The sequence below is a fragment of the Haemaphysalis longicornis genome, unplaced genomic scaffold (genome assembly GCF_048455015.1).
Source record: "Haemaphysalis longicornis isolate Haplotype H1 unplaced genomic scaffold, Haemaphysalis longicornis Haplotype H1 scaffold_7, whole genome shotgun sequence".
In the NCBI taxonomy this organism is placed as follows: domain Eukaryota; kingdom Metazoa; phylum Arthropoda; class Arachnida; order Ixodida; family Ixodidae; genus Haemaphysalis; species Haemaphysalis longicornis.
Genome location: NW_027526422.1, coordinates 151,049,638 through 151,072,900, shown reverse-complemented (window position 1 = coordinate 151,072,900; position 23,263 = coordinate 151,049,638). Strand labels below are relative to the sequence as shown.

The window sequence follows — 23,263 nt, the reverse complement described above, 5'->3', positions numbered from 1 at the left end:
ATTAAGCTACAACGAAATAACTACTCTTTACCGCCTCTCTCGCTTCAAATACCCACCGGCCCACCCCTCACTGACGTACACGGAAGAACGACTATGGAGGCTCGCACAGACCGAATCCCTTCCCAATACGGCCCTCCTCCATCACATACACCCCTCAGTTTATCCCTCTCCGTTTTGCCCACTATGCGGAGACAAGGCCACGGTGCAACATCACATGTGGGCCTGTCCATATGATCTCCTCCCTCAAATCAATTCCTCGGAGCTCTGGGAGGCAGCGCTGAGCTGCTCTGACCCGGAGAGACGGAAGATCATCATAACCCGGGCAACGAAGGCCGGCGCACAGTTCCGGTGCCGGCCACTTCCCGCGCTTAGAGGTCTTCTTTAATAAAGTGCTCTCTCTCTCTCTCTCTCTCTCTCTCTCTCTCTCTCTCTCTCTCTCTCTCTCTCTCTCTCTCTCTCTCTCTCTCTCTCTCTCTCTCCATCGAATAATCACGAATCTGGCGCCGACTACAAACCTGCACATACTATAACGCCACCATCCTCTCCCACATCTCCCCTTAGGCTTCGAGTGTAATACCTCTGACTGCAATGTTCCTGCCACCACTGCCAACCTCGTCTTACTGTGCCATCATCCCCCTGTTCCTCTCCCTTCCTCAACCCCCGGGGAGTGGGAACACGCGTTGACCAGCGCGGACCTTCAGGAGCAGCGCAGCCTAAGCCAGCGGCTCACACAAGCTGCGGCTGCGCGCCGCCTCCTGAACTAAGAGGCCACCCACCGTTTTTTTCTTTTTGCTCAATAAACGTTTTGCCTCCTGCTCCTCTTCGTCGTCGTCCTATTTTCTTCGCGGCTTTAATTGTTGTCGTGGTAGTTCTTTTTTTTCTCATGCGATTTCTTCGCACCACATTGTCCCTCTCTGGAGCTTATCGCGCCCCTAGCCTATACAAGGCGAGGTCTTTCGCCGGCGGCAGACAAACTCCCGTCTCCTTGCAGTGTAACCAACCCTCTACTCCTCTACCTGAAATTCCTTGCCCCAGCTTGGCACCCTGTGGGAGAATCCTCGAACCCAATTTCTGACGCCCAATTCTCACCCTACGCACCAGCTGTTGGAAGCCTGCTGGTTATCAAAGACGCATTGGTCCAGCGAGGCTTCGTGGAATGAGCACGGCCAGCCAGCAAAGACCTCGGCTTGCCAGACTAGTGGATGCCCTCCATCGGGCTGGCGCCCAACCATCACCGCCTGGAGTCCATTAATAGAAATGTTTTTTTTTTCTCACTGACTCAGTTAACGGCGTCATGTATCCTTTCGTATTCTCCGCGCATACGGCGTCTGGATAGATTTCGTATAACAGCTTTCACACGTAGAACGTACAATTCTGTGGGTCATTATTCTTGGTAATACATTCTTTTTTTAACAGCAGAGCTGCCGGTTGTGATGTGCGGGGCATAACGCGTAACGCGTTAAAAATACCAACAAAACACCGAGCGCTCGTGAACGCGTGCCTCGCGGCGACCGCAAAGCGAGCGTCCCCGGCACGCGCTGTGGCTTTAGCAAAAAAAAAAAACTGGCGAAAACCCCGAGGAGTTAAAAAACGCCCAACGCTTCTGAGCGCGTGCCTCGCGGCAACCACCCAACGTCAGCGGCTCGCGCAGTGGTGAGGTGCCCTCCACTGCTCACGTAGGAATAAATACTGCAGCTTCGCCAGTGACGATGATTATATCTTCTAGCACAGAGGAAAGTGACGACGGAACATGTAAATAAACAATTTCAAACTTCTACAAATGCGTGGTGATGTGTCCTTCACTGCTCACGTACAAAAAAATCTTGCAGCTTCGCTACGGTTCAAGCTTTGCGCGACTTAGTGCACGCCTCCCCAGTTTTTTTTTTCATTCGAAATGTACGTTGTCGGGACGCCGTATAAAAATCAGTAAAGTTTACTGGACAGAGCGGACGAATACTATTGGGCAAAATTTATGTCGGTCATTTAAAACCTATTTCCCACGTTTTCGTGGGCTACGTGTACGGCTTTAGCCATGTATGCCTCCTGCTGGCGTGCCTACCGTGTAAAAGTACCTTTACGTACCTTTACGCATATGTGAGGTGTCCAATACCTCAATACGCAGTGCGAAGTACGACGCAATATGCTCTCTACGGCACCAGGCAAGGAATAGATACCGCTGTCCTGGGCGGCGCTAAGTTTATGTGAAACGACACTATCTTTACTTTGCTAGAGTTAGCTGCGTTGTACTTTACATTGCCTGCGGGTTCTGATAAGGCGAGGATGGCGTCACATTTCCACACCGACAATAAAATGACGTTCTCGGTCGGGACTGAAATGGGTATTCAGACGGCATGTGACTGTAATATGGCCATTTTTTTTTCTTCTGAGGCAGTCGCGTCGCCGTGCCCTTGAATGCAGGATAGAAAAAAGATTGCATCCTTAACCCCGTCTGGGAAGTACGTCTACCTTGATTCGATGTGAAAAAAAAATGGCCGAGACAAACGCCGATGCGCTAAAAGATGACCGGAAATTCGGGTTGGATTCGCAGCGCAGTTGGGTTACTTTGGGATTCTGTGCGGCCACTTTGTTCCTGTTGTTGTCCACGATTCATTCCAGTGGCGTCCTCTTCTACGGCATTGTCGAGGCCTTCGGCGTAACAAGGCAGCGAGCATCCTGGCCTGTCACTCTGAGTAACAGCTTGCTTCACCTGGCAGGTAAGCACAATACGGAGTGTGCCGCGCACATAGCAAATGCAGCGGGAACTGTGTGCGTTGAGCCTGTGTTGACCGTTCTGCTATTGTTACCCCCGCTTTTACACAGCTTGAAGTTTCGCGTTAAAAGTGTCTGGAGTAGCCCTTTTCTTTGATTGGTTGTAAGCTTTAACGCGCCGACGCTACACAGGCGATGAGGCGCGCCGCAGTGGAGGGCTCCGGATTAAATTTGTCCACCTGGGGATCGTTAACGTGCGCAGGAATCTGGCACATACCGGCGTTTTCGGTTTTCGGCTTCATCAGAAGCGGAGCAGCCATTTGCGCAGTAAAGCACTTTCCGGAGGTTATGAAAGACTGATCGTTATTGCTGTGGTGTCCCTCGTAAGGTTAACGCCAACTTATATTGCGCCCAACTGAAAATAATGCGTTTAGAACAAAATTTACTTGTTAGTAGGTGTGCTTTTGAAAACTAATACCGTTGGCTACTTTAGTCAGTATCAGCACGGTCCTGTATCAGGTGTACCCTTCAAACTGACGCCCAGCAAATACTGTTCTCCAGAGCACAAAACCACAACTCCTCTTTGGAGCAGCTGGACTCAGGAAGCACACAAATTTCTTTGTTATATAAAGTTCTCACTACCACTATTACTACCATGATGTGTTAGGTATCTCAACTAGCAAGCCATAAGACACGTAGTGGTATTCCAGCTGCGAACAACTCCGTTATTCAAGAGCGTAAGACCAACCTGTATGGGTTCTCGGCCTTTGGTACCACTCTACCTCACTTTACTCCCTGTGTACCACGAACAAATTTCAAACAACCCTACCCATCCGGCAAAAAAAAAACAAAAAAAAACAAACAAACGAGGAAAGAGGGACTGGAATGAATAAAAACAATGGCACCCCCCTTAAGGGGCAATTCAGTAATCCGTATTTACGCGATTATAACGCGCCCCCCGTTTTAACGTGCGGGGAAGCGTACGAAAGTGAAAAAAAAATAACTTGACGCCGATGTTGCCTCACATATGTAAAATACGTGACACCACGTAACTTGCAAAAGACATTTTATTTGATGCACGCCACTGTAGCAGTAAAAAATCATTTGTGCTTCATGAGCTTCCTCGTCGAGCTCCTGCTGAAATTAAAACTGGGTCGGGGTGTTTATAATTTGAAGTGCCTTGTCCTTTATAGTTTTCGATGTGGCGGGTCGTTGGTTCATTCGCTGCTAATTTATGAATTACACCTGGAAGTTTTCAAGTTGTCGAAAATGTCCGTGCTCAGCGCAGACGGAGCATTGCATAAAAATATGTCTCTTCTTCGTTTACGTCAATCGCGCGCTCATGCCTCCGGGAAGCTAAGTGAGCATGATGCTTCTCGGTTCACGTCACCGTCGGCAAATAAAATTACCTTGCGCTTGATGGACGCTCCAGAGCGGTATGTATTCCCAGCCATAATGGCAGAAACTGGTGAATAATTGCAGCAGCAGAAATATGCGCAAAAGCTGGTTAAGGTATGCCCATTTAGGAAACAGTGCACCAAAACTTACGTGGTGTTCACGGATGGTTTTGCATTCCCTTGAGTTGGCATGAGGGAGTGGTTCGTGACCGTGGCATTGCGGCTAGCCGCTTTGAAGCCGCGCGATTTCAGTTTTGAACCCGATTTTGAACACACATTTGAAGGCTACTTTTAGCAAGAAAACGTGTGGGTTAGAATCGTGCAAATACGGTGTGATAAAGAAATAGTAAATGGCACCGCGAAGCGGGAAAACGTGCACATATATTGCTCAAGTCTATGTGCAGCGCAGAATACGAGCAGACCATGCATGCGCAAATTAGGCAGTGATACCCCATGCACATAACTCGGACCCATTTACTTTACTTATACTGCTGCCATCGTTGCCCGCACAGCGCGATGGCGCGAATTGCGGACACACATGTGGGGGTGCCTCTCGAACGCGTAAAGGCGTTACCAGTGGTATGTGATGCTAACATTTTACTTTGGGATTTTTTGAGCGGAACCTCTACTATGCCATGTCGCGCGAAACCATTCATCGCGCCGCATAAGTAAACGTTCAATGGAATTGTTGGGGCTCGTTGGTTCATACTTCATACAAAAAGAGCGCTCAAGACGGGACACAAACAAAAATGCTACGCACACATAGCGCTGTGTGTGTGTAGCCTTTTTCTAACGGTGCATTTTTAGCGCAGTCCGATGCCCAGCCACATCTGAGGCTGCACAAACTGGAAGTTAGCTCTTCAAATCGCTGTAATTATATCCTACGTAGGGTTCCAATCGGCGGCATACATGGTTATCGCTGTCAAGCCATTAGGTCATAAATAAATAAAACTCGCTGCAGCAAATCTAACAAATACTAATGGACGAATGTATGAGTAAAAATAAAAACTGAGGACATGTCCATAAACTGGCATGTCGCATATCCTACCAAACCAATTATCTAATAAAAATACGAAAATCTCCCATCCGCAGCCTTATTGCCAGATCAGGGGATATTTGTTTAGGTTAACGAAGCTTGATGCCCCGATTTAAGCGTTTATAAACTTCACTGTACGCGCTGAGTATTATTTCGCGATTTGCGCACGAGCGCGCCTAACGTTAATAGCCACGCATAAATGCGATTTTTCTGTCCACAGCATGCGCCATATGGCAGTTTCAAAATGTGTGTTTCCGTAGCCACAAATCAGCGCATACCGAACACGCAACAGCTGAAAATGATGAAGAGGTATTCAAGGCAGACCGCGTCAGCTGTAAGTCAGCTGAGAATTATAACGCTGCGCGCTCCAGCTTTTTCATCGCCCGTCGAAAAATGAAGAAGCGGCAAAGGGATAACACACAACTTCCACAGCAATGCAGGGTTATTTTGTTCTACAGCCCTTCATATTCATAATTTAGTGCGTTCACGGGCAACCATTTCAGCGTAAGCCGGAAAGGAAAGCTTTCAAAACAAGCCTTAGAACGTTATGATTACACGCAGAACTGTGTTTTATTACATGGTTTACAGCCACTGTGGTTTTATTTTGTTACTGTAAGAGAGTATGTAGGCATAAAAAAAGGCTATGGCCATCGCGAAGCTTAATTTAGACGCAACCCACGAACGGAAAGCGAGGAGATGAACGCCAATAGAAACTAGGCGATGAATGCAGGAAGCCTATCTGCTAATCAAGAAGGACGTTCTGGACAAGACCGCATATGGAGAACACTTCATCCTTGCATGGGACCTTAGAGGCGCTTTCGGCAACGTTACCCATGAAGCGATATTGGAGGCTCTAAACGAGCTAAATTGCGGGGAATGGGTTTTCAACTATGCACTATGCGACTGCCTTTCGCGCCAATAGAACGGCAACAGGGGGCGTGGGGAACTTCGTTCTGATCTCTTCAAGATTAGGGCTCAGTTTTTGCACTTCATTGTTTGATTTAACACTGATTAAAATTGCACGCAAACTACGCGAACTACCAGAAATCGGCCACGTCATTTCTGCCGATGATAAATTGTTATCGGCTACACAGAGCTTTATTAAACAGAAAGAACAAAGCCTGTAAAACGCCGTAAACTGGGTCGTAAATCTTGCAGCACGTAACAGCCTTCGCTGTGCCCCTGAAAAATTTTAAATCCTAAGGGCATACGGCCCTTTCCGCTGAGAGAAGAGAAAATCAACATTTGAATCGACCAAGACACCATGCCGGAGAACAATGACCCCGCAAAAAAAAAAAAAACCGGCAAAGTCGACCTTTCAATAGCCAAACTACCGCAAACCACGAACCAGTTGGTCAAAATGTTAAAACGCCTCACAAGGGGAAGAGTACGAATGAAGGAGGAAGACACAATTAGCCTCATTGCGCATTTATTACGAGTCGAATATCGTACAGCCTGCCCTATCATCGGCTCACCCACACGTATTACAATGCATAAATAAACTTTTCTTACTTACTTACTTAATTACTAACTTACTTACTTACTTAACAAGTCAACGTCATTTTCCGAAAGTCTTACAAAGCCGTGTTGAACATGCCAGTCTTCACAACTAATGAGGAACTCATTGGAGTAGGTCTCCATAACCCCTTTGAAGAGATCCCAGAAGCTACCCTCACAGCGCAAAAAAAAGCTTCTCAAAAGCCCTAAAACCGGTCACGCCATTCTCTGGAAAGCAGACACCCCACCTGAGTGAAAACGACTGGACACCATGACAGATATAACGGCTGAACAACGAATACTCTTAAGAACACTCCCTCTGCGAAGAACATGTACCCCAGCCTACACAGAGGAAGGGGACAGGGTCCAGTTACTTCGTCGGAAATTTAAAGATTACAAAAATACTGTGTATGCAAATGCTCACTTGTACGAGGGAACCACCGCCATGGTTGTAGTTGTTGAGAACACAGGATCTGTGCAAGACTATATTACTTTCCTGCACACTGTAACAGAGGAGGCGGAGGTAGGGGCCATTCTTTTAGCTCCCGGCCTAGGGGAAGGCTTTAGCCGCAGTATCAACACCACAACAGACTCGAAACGGGCTTTGCGACTCCTCGCCGCAGGAAGAATTCCAAAGCGCTTCCGGAGGCTTCTCCCCTCAATCATGAAAGAGACCCATAACATTGCTTGGGGCCAGGGCACGAAGTCCTTGAGGGGAATGAAGCAGTTGACCGGGCGGCGAGTGATCTCGCACACCGCGCCGCTTATGACCACGACTTCCACATTCCCTTCCTCACACACTTTGGAGAGCGGCGACGTTCTTTTCCTGTGAGCCTCACAGGAGCTTGACCGCCACTGAAGCCACAGCACTTGGAAAATTTCAGACTAACACTTTTATTCATAAGTCGCGATGGGAACTTACATTCGGAAGAAATTGGCCAACCGTAATTGGAAATTCCCAGCAAAGCGGAGAACTATTAACTTCATTTCACCTATCCTGGGCTTGGCATCGGATATGACCCGGAGACACAGGCGCTACCCGCATCACTGCAAGAAAGATATCATGAAGTGGCCCCCTACATGAGTGGCCCTGATCATCAGCTCGTTCCTTCACGATGAGCAACCAGAGTCACTGATCGAGAGAGTGAAGGACGGAGCCGTTTCATCTGGAGCCCGGGACATCGGGTTTAACCTAAGCACTCTCTTTTCGGCTCCCCTTTTTTTATTCCCCCATTTTTGTTTAGTTTGTAATTAACATTTTCTAATTTGTAATAAAACATCCATCCAAGTTCTGGGCTTGTACCCACAGCGGAACAGTATCGCGATTAATATGGTATCTATGGTACAGCAGTATCTTCGGAGCTGTTTCGGTTTCACTGATCGAGTTGCACATTTTCACGAAACAAAGCATGATTGACCCGGGCGCAGTTCAAACGAGTACACAAAACCGCTGCGTCTTGCCAGTAGGCGGTGTTCACGTGATTGACGACGGGAGTGGCTGTGTCGCGTTAGATGCCACACCCTCTCCCCCTCCCTCGCGTTTAAGCTGCTTCTGCGCCACGTCCTGCCCCCCTTTGTGCTGCTCGAATGCAGCGCCAACTTCACACTCTCTCCACCCTCTTCCGTGTCTTGACTGCTACCACTCCCTCTCTGCCTAGCCTATCCGTTTTTTCTGAGAACGTATGAATTCTGTTTGCGGCCGTGTACCTCCCCCATCCTAGAAATGCATGCGGGGATGCATACCGCAGCTAGGAGTAAACAGAATCACTATAAAACGCCTACCCTGTGGCTCCGGTAGCGCTCGGCCACAGCTCTCGGGTTCAAGTTACTCCTGACAGTACCTTCACACGTCTACTGTCGAGCCGTGTAATATGTGAAGTGTGTTGAAAAAACCGTACAATGGCTTGTAGTACCAGCCAATGGCATTTATAGGATGGCCATGCGCCTCGAATGGCATCGCCTGTCAGGAGAGGGTTCTCGTCGTGCCTGAAAATTCCCCAGGACGGTCATAGAAAGCGTCGGTGATCAATAACTGTGGGTACGGAGGTGGCGGCAGAAGCAGACGCTCATTTAGCCGGCTGAGGAGAGGGGCGATAAAGATGAAGCTGCGGGGAAAGCGGCCATGGATGGCTAGTGATCTGCTTAAGTCAATGCCTGACTCATATTCAGTGCACACACAAGAATGCTTATATTTAGAGCACACACAAGAGCACATAGAATGGCCTCACGGCTGTGTTTTTGCAGTACCAATATTTATGGGGTTATGCGGCCGAACACTAAGTTCCCAATGAAAGTTTCACATGCATAACCAAATGGAACACGAAGTTAAATGTACGAGTTGCTAGACAAAGTACTTCGGAAAACGGGCTGCCACGTTATTGATCAGCAGGTAACAACTCAGCCTCCTTGCCTGCCGAATCAACATGCCGGCCCACAGCAGTTGTACCCGCTCACCCAGTTTAATGGAAGTTCACGCCATCGGCGTAAGAAGCAAAAATGGTGAGAGCGACTTCGTCGAGCACCTTAAAAGGAATCCAAAGGAAGCATGTTATCACTGTTCCGTCTGTCTCAGTGAGGGGAGGGCGTGACAATACGGTGATCACGCCACCAGCTTGGCACAAAAGCGTGCTACCTACCCCCAACGACGTGCTGTAAGGCACCCGAAACGGAGCCGCCCGTTTGCAGCAAGCGCAAACACTTGGCTTCTACTCATAACGCATACGGCAATTATATCCCCCATCATCCATCAGATATATAGCGCTCCCAATAGAAAGGTAGCCTCTCCCCTACGGTGGTCTCCTCGTGATTTTTACGCAATAAAGTTTGACTTTGGGCTAGTTGGGTATGCATGACACCTTGAAAAACAGCGCAAAAAACTCGGACGTAGAGAGGTTACACAGACACGAGCGCTGACGAGCAACTGGTGAAATTTTATTAAAGTTGGCAATAAATAGAAGAAAAGAAAGCAATCATACGCCAGTACAAACGAGATAAATAAACAGCTTAAAAGCAGCGGCGGGAGTAAAAGTTGATAAAACACACACAAATTTCTTTTTATCCGGCCAGATAAGCAAACTCGCGCTCAAAGAGTGCCACGGAAGGCGAACTCACGCAATCCTTCCCCTTAGTGGCTATGACTGAAGCCTCAAAGATTTCGCGGGATCGGGCATCACGATACCATTTTAAAATGCGGGTTTCATTGTGCTTGGGGTAGCAATCTTTGAATTCTTGCAGTGTAAGGCCAGATTGCTACCAGTCCCTGTGCGCATGTTGGCTTGTCGGTGGACCTGTCGGTGGACATGAGTGGCTTGTCGGTGGACCTGAAAGACATGTACTACTCGCTCCCTCATTCCTTGGTTTTGGAAGCGGTGAGTAAGGCCATCGACGTGTTCGGGAACACAAGATTACAAAGTGAGTGCGGCATCGGTACCGAAGCCTTCCTTGAGAGGCTAGCGTTTTACCTACAGTCGACTTTCGTAGTGCACAACAACAAGCTGTTCCTCCAGAGAGAGGGAGTGTGCATAGGCTCCTCGATTGCACCTGTGCTCAGCGACCTTCTACTTGCCGTGTTTGACAGGCGTCTGCAAAACGTCCTTCCTGACCATGCAGTCGTGAGAACGTTTCGGTATGTCGACGACTACCTCGTGCTGTTCAAGGTTTGTGGAAACCCGCTAAGCCAAGGAGACAAGCTTCTGGGGGCATTTTCATCTGTTATGACGACCTTCACATTGACGAGCGTGAGGCCAGAAGACAAGAAGCTGCGTTTCCTTGACCTGGAATTGACCTTCGGCAGTCATGTGTGCTGGAAATATTCCCCGCGTTCACAAAAAGGACTCCTATCGTTCAGTTCGGCACACTCGAAGGTTGTAAAACGTGGGATAGCCGTGGCAGCCATCCAAAACGCAGTGACTAGGTCCTGCCGTCACATGATGACAAGGAGCTTGGACAATCAGGTCAGCAGACTCAATTTGGCAGAGTATCCCACGCCATTGCTGCGCAGATCGGCGGAAAGCGTTTTGAAACGGGTGAACTCCAGCGGGGCTACAAAAAGGTCGCAAGAGAATGCCAGGGGCCGCCTTAACGTCATCCCCTACGTAGACGCCGTGTCACACCCACTGAAGAAGATAGGAGACAAGGCAGGAGTGCGGACAGTTTTTTTCAGTGCCCAACAAACTATCCAAATTGTGTGCCATGGTGAATGACAAAAAGGTTCCCAGGGCTGCTTGTGGGAAGAAACATAAAAAACAGTATGTCAAATGCGTGGAATGCATAGTATACGATATCCCACTTAAGTGCGGGCGAGTATACGTGGGCCAGAGTGGCAGGTGCGTCAACGACCGTCTTCGTGAGCACGCAAATAACATGCGCACAGGGACTGGTAGCAATCTGACCTTACACTGTAAGAATTGCAAAGATTGCTACCCCAAGCTCAATGAAACCCGCATTTTAAAACGGTATCGTGATGCCCGATCCCGCGAAATCTTTGAGGCTTCAGTCATAGCCACTAAGGGGGATGATTGCGTGAGTTTGCCTTCCGTGGCACTCTTTGAGCGCGAGTTTGCTTATCTGGCCGGATAAAAAGAAATTTGTGTGTGTTTTATCAACTTTTACTCCCGCCGCTGCTTTTAAGCTGTTTATTTATCTCGTTTGTACTGGCGTATGGTTGCTTTCTTTTCTTCTATTTATTGCCACCTTTAATAAAAGTTCACCAGTTGCTCGTCAGCGCTCGTGTCTGTGTAACCTCTCTACGTCCGAGTTTTTTGCGCTGTTTTTCAAGGTGTCGTGATTTTTCTTGCACATTAATTGGAACCTGACCATATTGGGTACTGTTGTATGCTGTTACGGGGTGTAATGCGCTCTTTTTGTTACGGATATTAGCCTTTCCATTTTTGGAACTTGAAACATCTTTGGACATCAACTCATCGGCGCGATCATAACGTGCGTAAGTCGTCTGAAAATGTCTGACATCATTTGAAATTCAACCTCTTGGTTTGAGAACCACACAAAAAGTTGGCACTTTTTCGCCATGAGCACTCGAGTGGGTTGGCAGCGGTGTACAACTCGACACCGTTTCTATTCTAGATGGGCTCCTTTTTTGATCCCAATTGCAGGACGTCCCTTATTTTTTGTGCTTGTCTAAAATGTGAACTTTCGGTTTTCCCTTGCCACTTCCCGTGAAAACACACTTTTTGTCATAAATAACTAACGGTGAGGCTAAGAATATTTCACCTCGAAGTTGGTGCTCCTACATTCCGTGTCATGTTTTACAACAAAACTGTCTTCCATCCAGGTCCTGTCATGGGTTCGCTGTGCAGACACTACTCTTGCAGAAAAGTCTTGCTGCCGTGCTCCTTCATCGCAGGCATCACCGTCAGTTTGTGCTACTTTGCAACAAGCATCGTTTTCATTGATGTCTTCATCGGCCTATTCCACGGTGAGTTGTGTGATATACAATGAATAAGCTGATATATGAGCTTTGATTCCGTCTGTATTACAACCCATATGTAAATATGTATACATCCCTGAATAAAGATTGAAAGATTGAAAATTGATTGCGACCAAGCTTCAGCGGAAAAAAAATCATAAATGTGCCAGGATGGTTTCCACCAGAACAATTTTTGACTTGAGTGTTATTTGAATACTGCCCCTGAGACAATGAAGAAAGAAGACACGAGAAGTCCGTATAAAAGTAACTTTGTTGAACGAAAAGTTGAGTGCAAACGCCTGTGTAGTGTGGTTGTTGCATAGCTTTTAAACAGAAGCGTGTTGCATAGTTTTTAAACAGAAGCTCGTTGCAGTATGCTTGTAAACGCGCAAGCAATATTATTTTTATATTTTATCTGCTGACAATATATGCTCCTATTTTTAACACAGATAAACGAATTATTATTGGTTTTATCATTCTGCTTCCATAAGTGCTATACATTTAACAAAAGCTGCAAAACATCCCAAACATGTACAATTATACACATGTGAACGTTAAAAAAGCCTCCAGCAGCGCTCTTTCCCCGTTCATACTTTCCCTCAGGCCATTCCTTCTTCGCTTTTTACGTTTCAATGACACGTCTAGGAAATAAAATGCTTATATAATGTCGGTGCACTAGGTAATACTAGCGAAACCAAAGGGACATGACTTGGAAGGGGTTTGACTACCCCGACTACGGTCGCTTGTGAGCCGCACGAAATCCGGAGAAGCTTTATTAACATCACCAAATTTGCTTAACGCGAGCTACTCAATGAGCTAGTCATATTATCATCAGTCAAATCTGAAAGTGCGACACAGTGTAAACACACAACACACGGCATGGTGCTGTGGGTCATATTCTCGCGGTCATATGCTCAACTGGATTTAGCAACAATATGCGTTCCTGCAGAAGTTCCTGCAGAATATCCGTTTTTCGGGACAGCATAGCGGAAGTTTTTTTATTTTTTTCGCGTTTACAATAGCAACAGACCCGCAACAAGCATGCCGCAATTAAAAAAAGGTATCAGCAGCAGCGCCGCACCGCATGTACTCACCTCGCATCACCAGGCGCTACAAGACACCTACTCTTCATCGTCTGGACGCCAGGACATGCGGTGATACAGGGGAATCAAGCAGCCCACGCCGCAGCCCGCCGACACATACACCGGGTATTCCCTCCCACCGCTTTTCCAGTTCCAGCAACTCAAGCCACAAAGACAATACCTAACACATATCGGGACCTCCTTGAACACTACCTGAAAGAACAACAGCAATACCCTGTTCCACATCCCAAGCTCGACCGCTAACAAACACGTATCAACATGGAACACTTTACTCATGCGGTATACACCGGGACTCGACCCGCGTCAATGCCAGTACTGCGAAGGCGAACCTAACATGCTGCAATACATGGTGCTCGACTGTCCCAACACGCCCAGATCAGCCCCGTGGCCACTACCAACACCTAAACCACTCTGGCAAACCCTGCTGTCTAACCCGACCAAGGATGTCCAGCTCTGGGTAACAACCAGGTCAGCGCGGGCAGCTGAGGATCACGGCTTTTTGGTATGAGGAAGCCGACCAGGACTGCAATGACCGTTCTCTTTTTTTCTTGTTTAAATAAATGGTTATTTCTACTTCTACCACTCTTGTTTGAGGGCTCCTCTTAGGTAGTCAAAACAGTTTAAAAACCAGAAATTATAGTAACACTAGTGCTAATTGAAAATTTTAAACAAAACTTCACGAGGCCCTTAGTGTCGAACGTGTGCAAAGTATTGACTTTAGTTTTACGGTTCTAAAAAGTGCGAAGAAGTTCAGAACCGCAAACGATGTGTTCGGAATTTATAAACTCGAAAAGTTTGCCTGGGCCTGTACAGTAAAGTGAAAACTATCCGTACAAACGTCAAACGTGGCTTCATCTGATCGTACAATGCTCATTCCTCAATTCATCGCTCAAGAGGCAGCTAAAAAAACATTGCGCGTGACGGGCAAGTTGAGGTCAAGGACTTTGGTGTCTTGGATAAGAGTTTCGCGCAAGGCAAGTTCTCGTAAAATTATATAGCTGGCCGGCCGCACAGTGTGGCAGTATACTATACGCAAACCTTTTTATCTACGACTGTTTTATGTCTACGCTAAGAAGAGGTTGTTATCAGCTTCATTTCGTAGTCCAGCGTGTATGTACTGTGTATGGTCAATAGAATGGAGGCTGAAGCCGTAAAGAGAAAGCAGGACAAAGCAGTGCACGACGTATTCATCATTCCCGTTGGGCCTAAAGAAATGTCACAACGTTTATTGGGATAAAAAGAAGTTACAGGGGATCACAGGGGATCACAGGGGGATTTCGGTGCTTCTATGTGTGAATTCGGCTAGACATTGAAGCGTCAATCGAATCTCCTCCTGCGTGGGTAGCTGAAGAACTCACAGACCACAATTACGATTCGCAAGCGGCATGTCCCAGCTTCTTTGCTGGGAAGCTGCCCCCCCCCCCCCCCCCTTTACTCGAAAGCTCCTCATTCGACATCTACCCAAAAACGTTGTTGACCTTTAAATGAACACCGCCCCACTCCTTATCGAGGAGCCACACATTTGCCCATCAGCAAGCCTGCGCTCTTACCTCCTAGGCACAAGAGGATTTACCGGCTCCTCCCCATTTGTCACTTTTGAAGAAGTCACGCAGCACTATAGAATGACACGACAACGTTAGCCGGTCCCACATCCAGGAATCGACAAAAAAACGAAACCACCCTCCACCTGCTTCAAACCAACACGTTCCCTCATCCAACCTGGCTCCATTCTATGTACCCTGGCCGATACTCTGCCGAATGCCATTATTGCAATCAACCAGAGACCCTGCCTCACGTCATCCTAGGGTGTGCGCAAAACTAAATCCTTCCCCTCTCTTCTCTCCCCTTCCTCTCTGATCGGTGGGAGAACCTGACAACCAGCGGACAACTGGAGGCCCAGCTACTTTTAGCGCCCACAGCGAAGACCCTCCGGTTTTCTCATGAATTCTTGGACTGAGGGAACACTCTCACAAGGAACAGCTCAGTAAATGTTTCCACCGCCACCACCCCCTTAAAAACAATCGCGCATATCAACTCAGCAGAATATCATTCCATGCTGAAAGATGAATTGAAATAGAAATCGTGGAAAATCCAAGGCACAAAATAAACTGTCGGAATTGGTGTAAAACTTCTGAAAGGCAAAGGGGGATACTGCTTGTTTAAGTTGACCTCTCGGGAAAATGAAAGAACACATAAATGAGCTTTCCTGACGTGATAAACGATCTTATCAAGGAGTAAAGGACTAAGCCGTGCAACAAACACCTCTTTTGAAAGTAATACCTGTCCTATTTACGGAACAGCCTTTGCAGAAACCTAAACCAACCGACAATGCGTGCTCCTTCTATGGACTATAACATAATTACAGACCTTTTCATGAAGATAATTCCCATCGCAGTGCAAGCTCTTACATTACGCACAAACTACCAAGGGAACTTTGACAAATGTTTTAGACATTTTACTTAGTTACGGGTGAACGCTAACTACATTCAAATGTCAGTTTTGGCGCCACTGAGTTCCCCGAGTTTTGCGCTGCGAGTAATGTCTTCGTGTTTTGCGGTTGAATCGGTGTGAAGAACGCGCTGTAGAACACGTCACGCCCAATGCTAATTCCCAAGTGTTGTGTAGTAGCTACCTCTCCATGATTATTTATTAATGGAAACTACCCGCTAGGGAGCGCTTCTCAGTCACTTGGGTTTAGAACAGCGAGGGGAGAAAAAAGGGGGGTGGGGGCGAGGAGTTTAAAACAGAAAAGAGGGAGAAATGGGAGGGAGGAAGCAAATCTATAGGTTAACCTGGGAGTAGGGCATGTAAACGTAATAAAACAGGCAAGTCGATTGCTGACAACCGACGCCCCGATTCAAAGGGAAAGCCACTAATCATCATCATCATCATCATCATCGGTTAAGGAGCCGTTTCCCTGCTACAGACTCCAGACGCCGGCTTTTTCGCTCAATGGATAGTTTAATGGTTTCGTATTAGTGATCGTCAGTGCTGCTACGGTCAACAACTTTCTTCTCTGTGAATAGAGTAGAAACTCTATTAAACCGGACATTGAAAACAAAGCAACGCTTCACCACCAACATGAAGGGTGCAGAAAATTAGCAGAAGAAGAAAAAAGCTTTATTTATCCTATTCGTTGTCATCGCGGTCACTCCAGGCCAGTGGTGGGTGTCCTCACTCCAGGAATCCCTGGCTGTAGGCCGGCGTTCCGTGCCTTGTTCACCAACCGATGCTGGGAGCTAGGTCGGAGCTGGTCAGCGTCCCCACCCACTGTGAAGGGGTAGGGTTGCGATTGGAAGAAAGATCTTGGATGTTTGGGCATGCCCAGACCATGTGGTATAGTGTTCCTGATGTTGGGCAGATGATGCACTGAGGTTAGTATTGGGTGGGGAATATCTTGTGCCAAAGCGTGTGTGTGTGTGGGGGGGGGGGGGGGGGGGGCTGGAAGGTGTTTGTTTGGAGTTTGGAGCTGGCGAAGTATGACTCCTTCCTCTATGGTGAGTTGCTGTTGACGGGCTATCCCGTAGTGAGAGAGTATGTCATTGCACGTTAGTAGGGGTTGGGAAGTTTAATGCGTGAGGATGGTTGGCATAGTGTTGTCTCTGTCCACAATGGCCCGGTATATGCTTCTCGAGCCGCGGTGTGTGCCGCTTGATTGCCGACTATGCCTGAATGACTTGGTGCCCAGATAATGAAGAGGTCAGGTAGGTGAGTCTTGCTTTTGAGAATATTCAGGGCCGCTGGGGAGTGCCTCGCAAAAAGTTGCGCCAAGATTCTCGAGAATATGCCAGTATGGTCACGTAGTCGATCTGTGTTGTTGATGGCTGCCATGGCTATTGCTGCTTCCTCAGCTATGGCGGTGTCCGTGGTAAGGACAGTGGCTGTGGCTACGTTCTGAAGTTTATTGTTGACCACTGATTTCGCATAGGCATTCTTGGTTGCGTAGGGAGAGGCGTTTGTGTATAGTAAATCCTTTTGAGATTGTGCCTAAAGATAGTTGGCACGGGCCCTTTGTCGTCCAATGTGACCGGTAGGTTGCATATTTCGAGAATTGGGGTAACGCGGATGTGACAAGACTAAAAACTTAAGAATATTCGATCATGAAAGCCATGTGATGTCCCGAAATGGTGGTCATGGCAAAATTATAGTAATCAGCGTAGTGAAGATTTGAGAACCTACAGTACAAGAACCTGCCTTTGGGGTGGTGTCGTCAACCTTGCTTATTATATGATAAAGTGGCATTCTGTGCGCGTGTGCGTGTGGAATACATATATTTCTTCCTCTCTGTCCAATTTCAGGTGTGGCCGTTTGCGGGCTCTATGTCAGCGTCAACATTCTAGTGGCTCAACATTTTGAAAAGCGAAGAACGACAGCATGTAGCCTCATGTTCACAGCCGGTGGCATCAACACCATGGTTCTTCCCAAACTCGTCGATTTCTTTCGCGTCACTTACGGCATTCGTGGCACATTCCTCCTATACGGAGCCTTCCTGATGAACGCCTTCCCTTTTGCTTTGGCTTTGAGGAGCCCGCCATGGTTATGTCAACGAAGATGTCCAGAACAGAAAACGGATTTGGACAAAACGAAGCCTATCGCAACTGTGGCCAATACGAGCGCTGAGCTTCGTGCAGAAAAACACGGATCTCGCACGGCAGGGGAGACAAACTCTGAGCCGCAAATTGTCGCAACTGGCGTAGTTTGCGTAGAAATATTACGCACAATAGGTATAAGTCCGATGCCTGATCGGGAGTCCGAGGATCGTGCAGCGAAGTCGGAAAGATCTAAAATAAACACCGTGATCTGCGCTATAAAGGGCACGTTACGCCCGTTTTTAACACTCACATTTTTAGTAGACGCTCTAAGCTTCTCAGTGGTTGTAAATGCGCTTAGCGTTTTTATCGTCGTATCTACAGACTTGGTGAGTGACCGCGGGATAGCGCCTTCGCAGGCTGTCTACCTCCTTTACGGCCTATCGGCTAGCGATACTCTCTTCCGACCTCTAGCAGGGCTCGTCATAGATTCTGGGTCCTTATCACTCGAATCTGTCATGATCATAGGATTTCTTCTGCAATGTGTGGCCTTTGAGCTGCTTTCATACTTCCGCCAGCTCACTGCGATGGTTATTGTTTCGGTGTTGATGGGCACGACACTGGGATCGAGAATTGGACTCCAGACGCCGGCTCTGGTGAACGACTTCGGCATGCAGAGGCTACCGGCCATGATAGGAGCAGTCTTCTTCTGCGAAGGAGCGACCGCGCTGCTGCTGCCACCTTTGATCGGTAAGAAATGCGGTCACTTTCAGTCTTTGTTCTTTGACTCGTTGTATTGAAGGTATGACGTCAACTGTACGGGTTTAAACTCGATGGATACAGCAACAGTTTCCCAATGTTTATCAGGTCAAAAAGAACTACACCCAACGTTTCAAAAGTTTTAAGCGCAGGGGCGTTGGGTTTTAAAAAAAATGTCCTTTTTTTGTTCTCTTCCCTATAGTGTCAGCGATGATTCCGGGCACAAGCATTGCAATAATTTGTTTCCTACACGTTCGTCCCATGTTTGTAGCGCAATGACACGGTTCGTTTCTAAATGTCATATTGTGGTAATGGTATCTCAAAAGCACAGTGTTTCCAAAAGCGATTTTTAGCTGAGGGTTCAAGTCATGCAGCAAATAAATGCTGCTTTTGTTTTCGTGCTTTTTGTTACATTTCCATTCATAATAAATTCAGTACGGTCTGTGGCAGAAGCCCATCGTAGCTGCTTCGTAGGCTGTTTTGTGTCCGTCTATGCGTTTTGCGTTCAGTAGCTATAGTAGCGGTTGAGTTTAGGCTAGTTGGTATGAGCACCAGTACGCCACCAATAGAGTGCCCATTTCCCTAGAGGACGGAATCGGCAAAACGCATGCCATATGCGCTTTGCCTATTCAATAGCCTGCCGCAATCCGTTGAAATATCGTAACACACATCGATACATTGTCGCGATAATGCTGTTACCTGAAACTTCTATTAAGTACGTTCGCACAACGAAGTTGCGCGACAGAATGAGGCACGAGGCATGAGAATGAGATATGAGAATGAGTGTTTGTTGCATTGCGTTGTTGAGGATAGTGTGACATAAATATTATGGGTAGGTTCTTCCATTATCCTGTTTATCGTTTCAGTTCACAAGGATGTCAAGAAGATGTGAACGTTCCGCAGGCAACATATAGTCGCGGTTGGCATATGTTATGAATATATTATGAATCTGTAATATGTCCGCAGAAAAAGATTTAAATTTCGAACCAGTTAAGCTTGACCCACTTTGACATTCCCCGCGAATTGTAAAAAGAATGCTACCTTGTGCAAAACATGCCCATCTTCGAATGGTACAGCATTTTGGAGAATATTTTGGTTCTCTTCCCTTTGACACCGCTCATTGCAATCATCATCGTATACATTGTCAAAAAGGTATCGGAGCATGCCCAATTTTTATTCACGATATCTTGGTGTGAAATAGCAGCTCACCAAAAAAATCGTATGCTTATATTTCCTTCGCCCTGTAATATCGCCAAAACTCGTTAGGGAGAAGTGCCAGCATTAGTAAAACTGTACAACTGTTCTTTTTTTGTCGCAGAAGTTGCACGGCTGGGTGTCTTGCAATTGGATCTTTTTAGTGCATTCTGCATTTTCAGGTTGCTTCAGGGACGAGCTGGGATCGTACTCCGGACTTTTTCACACCATGGCGGCCCTGAACCTCTTGTTGTTCGTCGTCTGGGTACTGCGGAAGCACAGGAGGCGAAAACTTTGAATTGATGTTCTGGAAAACAGTGTTTCATTATATAATTGGGTCAAGCGAAAAAGGCTGATCGAGAAAAAATAAACACTATTCACCGTGCACAGTAGAAAATAATGAATTGCTTCCTTTAAAACTGTACTTTTTAAAAATGCGTTACTGCGCAGTGTTTGCCCCTCATAACATTTTTCAGTGCAATGAAAGGGTTGGCAGTACTGAAACAAAATCCCCGAAATGAACGGAAGCACCGGTAGGAAGCAAATTTAGTAAAGCGATTAGCAAAAGATCCTGAACCATCAATGGCCTGCAACTTCTGTATTTCATGGTTGCTACAACATCGAATGGAGATGGAGGTGTAGTGGCGCCTGGAGTCTCAAAACATGCCCCTGCCCTAGAAAAGGCAATGAAAGTCCCGGCACACGCGGACACCTTCAGAACCGCCCTAGATTTCCAGGTGGTTTGAGTTTACGAACACTAAGAAATGAGTGGTAAGAATCCAACACGGTGCAGCTACGGATAAAAACCGTTCGGTAAGGAGGAATAAACATTCATTCAACTGTATGAGTTCCGTTGTGGGACGCCTCCTTAGTCCAGGAAGCCTTGGTCCTTGCTGCCCGGCAGGCCCTGTCCACCAGTCGTTGCTTGTCTTGAGGGCGTGAGCTGGTCAGCTGGTCCTCCCACTGCTCCAGTGTTGGCTTTGGTAGGGTGGCTAATGATGGTGATTGTCGGCCCTCCCAGGCCATATGGTAGAGAGTGTTGGGTGTGGGCAGTGTTGACAGAAAAATGTGTATGTCGTTGGGTAGATGGCATGGAGTAGTGTTCCGTGGGGGTAGGTGTTAGTTTGCAGCTGTCTGAGGGTAATGGCGTCCTCTCTGGTCATCTTGGGATGTGGTGGGGGGTAAATACGGCGCTGCAGACGGTAATGGGTGAGGACATCCGTGTATCTTCTTGGAATGTCATCGCTGGAGGTCGTCGATCGGTTTGCCAACAAGGGGAAGGCCCGGAAGGTATGCTCGCGGGCAGCGGCGTGGGCCCCCTCATTCCCCTCGAGGGATGCGTTGCCTGGGGTCCAGATTATGTGGAGTTTGGGGGGGGGGGGGGCTTTTTAGAGTGTTCAGAATGCGGATGGCTTTACCAGAAACACGACCTAGTTGGTAATTGGGGACAGGTGGTTTTGGAGTCTGTGATGACAGTGAGGTAGTCTGAGACCGTATTAACAGCGAGGGCGATGGCAATTTCCTCTGCAGACTCTGCGTCCTGGATTGGGATTGTGGCCGACGTGAGTACTGTGCCATGGTTGTTGACAACGCTGATGGCATGCGCTGACTTTCGGGAGTACCGGGCAGCATCTGCGAAGCGGACCGCTGGTTTGTTGTCTCTATAGGACTTTATGGGAATTATGACTCTGGCTGTTCTTCGGTATGCATTGAATACGGATGCATATTTCTGGGGATGGGAGCAATGGTGATAAGTTGGCGTAGATCAAGGGGGATGTGTTGTTTACTGGTCTCCTGTGCATCGTAGCCAAGGCGACGTAGCGTATGACGACCCGTTTTGGTGAGTTTGAGTCTTTCGAGTTGGCTGGTTTTGTGAGCTTCAGCGAGTTCCTCCCAGGTGTCGTGCAGACCAAGTTTCATTAGCTTGTCGGTAGAAGTTGTCGGAGGTAGACCAAGTGCAGGCTTGTAGGCCTTCCGGATAAGGATATCCAGTTTGTCGCGCTCGCTATTCTTGAGACTGAGGTATGGAGTGCCGTAGGTAATCCTACTGATGTTTAGAGCTTGGGTCAAGCGTATTGTGTCGTGCTCTTTGAGACCATGGCGTCTGCTGCTTACGCGGCGAATGAGATGGGTGACTTGAAGTACAGTTCCTTTTACTTTTTGGATGGTTGCAAGGCCGGCTCCCTCTCTCTGTAAGGTTAAGCCGAGAATTTGTAGGGTATCAACCTGGGGTACTGGGTCACAATTGACTAAGAGTTAAAGCTCGGGTATGGGAGCGGGTGGGCGACCTTTGCTACGTTTCCTGAGCAGTAAAAGTTCCGATTTGTCAGGGGCACAAGAAAGCCCGCCAGCCCAGAGGTATTCTTCCGTGCTGTTTATTGCTGTCTGGAGTGCGTCTTGCTGTTCACCTACTGAGCCTGTACGCGCCCAGATAGTGATGTCGTCTGCGTACAGCGCATGGCTGATTCCTGCTATTTTGTTCAGGAGTGGCGGTAGCCCACGCATTGCCAAGTTAAAAAGCAGTGAAGAAATGACACAACCTTGGGGGTGCCTTTTGGTGGTGCGTTTAAAGTTGCCGTGCGGAGCTGTCCCACGCCAATCGTGGCCGTGCGGTCGGTGAGAAAGTCGCGCACATAACGGTAGACTTTCCTTCCGCAGTGGGTGGATTGCAGGCCTTCGAGTATAGCTTGATGGGCGACATTGCCAAACGCGCTTTTGACGTCAAGTGCGAGAATGGCGCTCCTGTGTTGGCTGCTGAGATTATCCAATAATTCTTATTTTGAATAAGGTTGTCCTGTGTTGAAAGTCCGGGGCGAAAGCCAAACATGGTGTGCGGGAGGTACTCCTTGTCTTCCAAGTACGGCGATAGTCTGTTTAATTGATTGATTGTAGGGTTAACGCACCGACGCAACGCAGGCGATGAGGCGCGCTGTAGTAGAGGGCTCCGGATTAATTTTTGACCTCCTGGGGATCTTTACCGTGCGCCGAAATATCGTACACACGGGCGTTTTTGCTTTTCGTCTCCATCAGAAAAGCGGCCGCCGTGGCCGGGAATCGAACCCGCGACCTCGTGTTCAGTAGCGCAACGCCTTAGCCACTGAGCCACCGCGGCCGGTGGCGATAGTCTGTCGTGCACCACGTGTTCGTAGTTTTCCCACGCAAGCGGTAAGAGAAATGGGGCGCAAGTTGCGGAAGTTAATGGGTTTGCCTGGCTTGGGAATCATGCTGATGTCTGCATGTTACCACTGCGCCGGTAATTGGCTCGCTCCCAGCTTTCATTGATGTATTGTAGGAGGCTGTCAATAGTTTTGTAGTCAAGGTTTCGGAGTGTTTTATTGTTGATGCGATCATGTCCTGGTGCTGTATTGCGGGTCAGTTTTCGGATAGCGGTGATAATTTCTGTCATTGTGAAAGCGGCATCGGTCTTCCAGCGTAATCGGGTAGGCCCGTAGTCGGGGAAGGAGCGTTAAGAGAGGCGCCAATATGGTGGGCAGTGATGTCGCGGAGGAGTCCTCCATCTGTGCCGGGATAGTTGTGGATGAGCCGCTGGAGGTGTTGCCCTGCAGTTGCTTTGCTTTCCGTGCGTCCGAGTAGCGACCGGAGAATGAGCCAGA

At 47.8% G+C, this 23,263-nt stretch overlaps 1 protein-coding gene across 2 annotated transcripts; it reads left to right on the top strand.

Moving 5' to 3' along the window:
* Positions 1-2,328: 2,328 nt before the first annotated feature.
* LOC144147132 (monocarboxylate transporter 12-B-like) lies at positions 2,329-20,530 on the top strand. 2 transcript variants are annotated; one of them, XM_077679205.1, is made up of 4 exons: positions 2,329-2,714; positions 11,930-12,073; positions 17,466-18,446; positions 19,832-20,515. In XM_077679205.1, the coding sequence occupies exons 1-4, from the start codon at positions 2,489-2,491 to the stop codon at positions 19,945-19,947; spliced, it is 1,467 nt and encodes a 488-aa protein (XP_077535331.1). In that variant the 5' UTR covers positions 2,329-2,488; the 3' UTR covers positions 19,948-20,515. The 2 variants fall into 2 exon arrangements, with proteins under 2 accessions (XP_077535331.1, XP_077535332.1); XM_077679206.1 differs by lacking the exon at positions 2,329-2,714 and adding an exon at positions 9,890-10,007 and having other exon boundaries at positions 19,832-20,530.
* The last annotated feature ends 2,733 nt before the right edge of the window (positions 20,531-23,263 follow it).

What these genes read in the sequence shown, in the direction of transcription:
- LOC144147132 (XM_077679205.1), top strand. Translation starts at nt 2,489, where the DNA reads ATGGCCGAGACAAACGCCGATGCGCTAAAAGATGACCGGAAATTCGGG. An exon ending in CAGCTTGCTTCACCTGGCAG is followed by an intron (nt 2,715 to 11,929) that starts GTAAGCACAATA and finishes TCTTCCATCCAG; the next exon opens with GTCCTGTCATGGGTTCGCTG. An exon ending in GCTGCTGCCACCTTTGATCG is followed by an intron (nt 18,447 to 19,831) that starts GTAAGAAATGCG and finishes CTGCATTTTCAG; the next exon opens with GTTGCTTCAGGGACGAGCTG.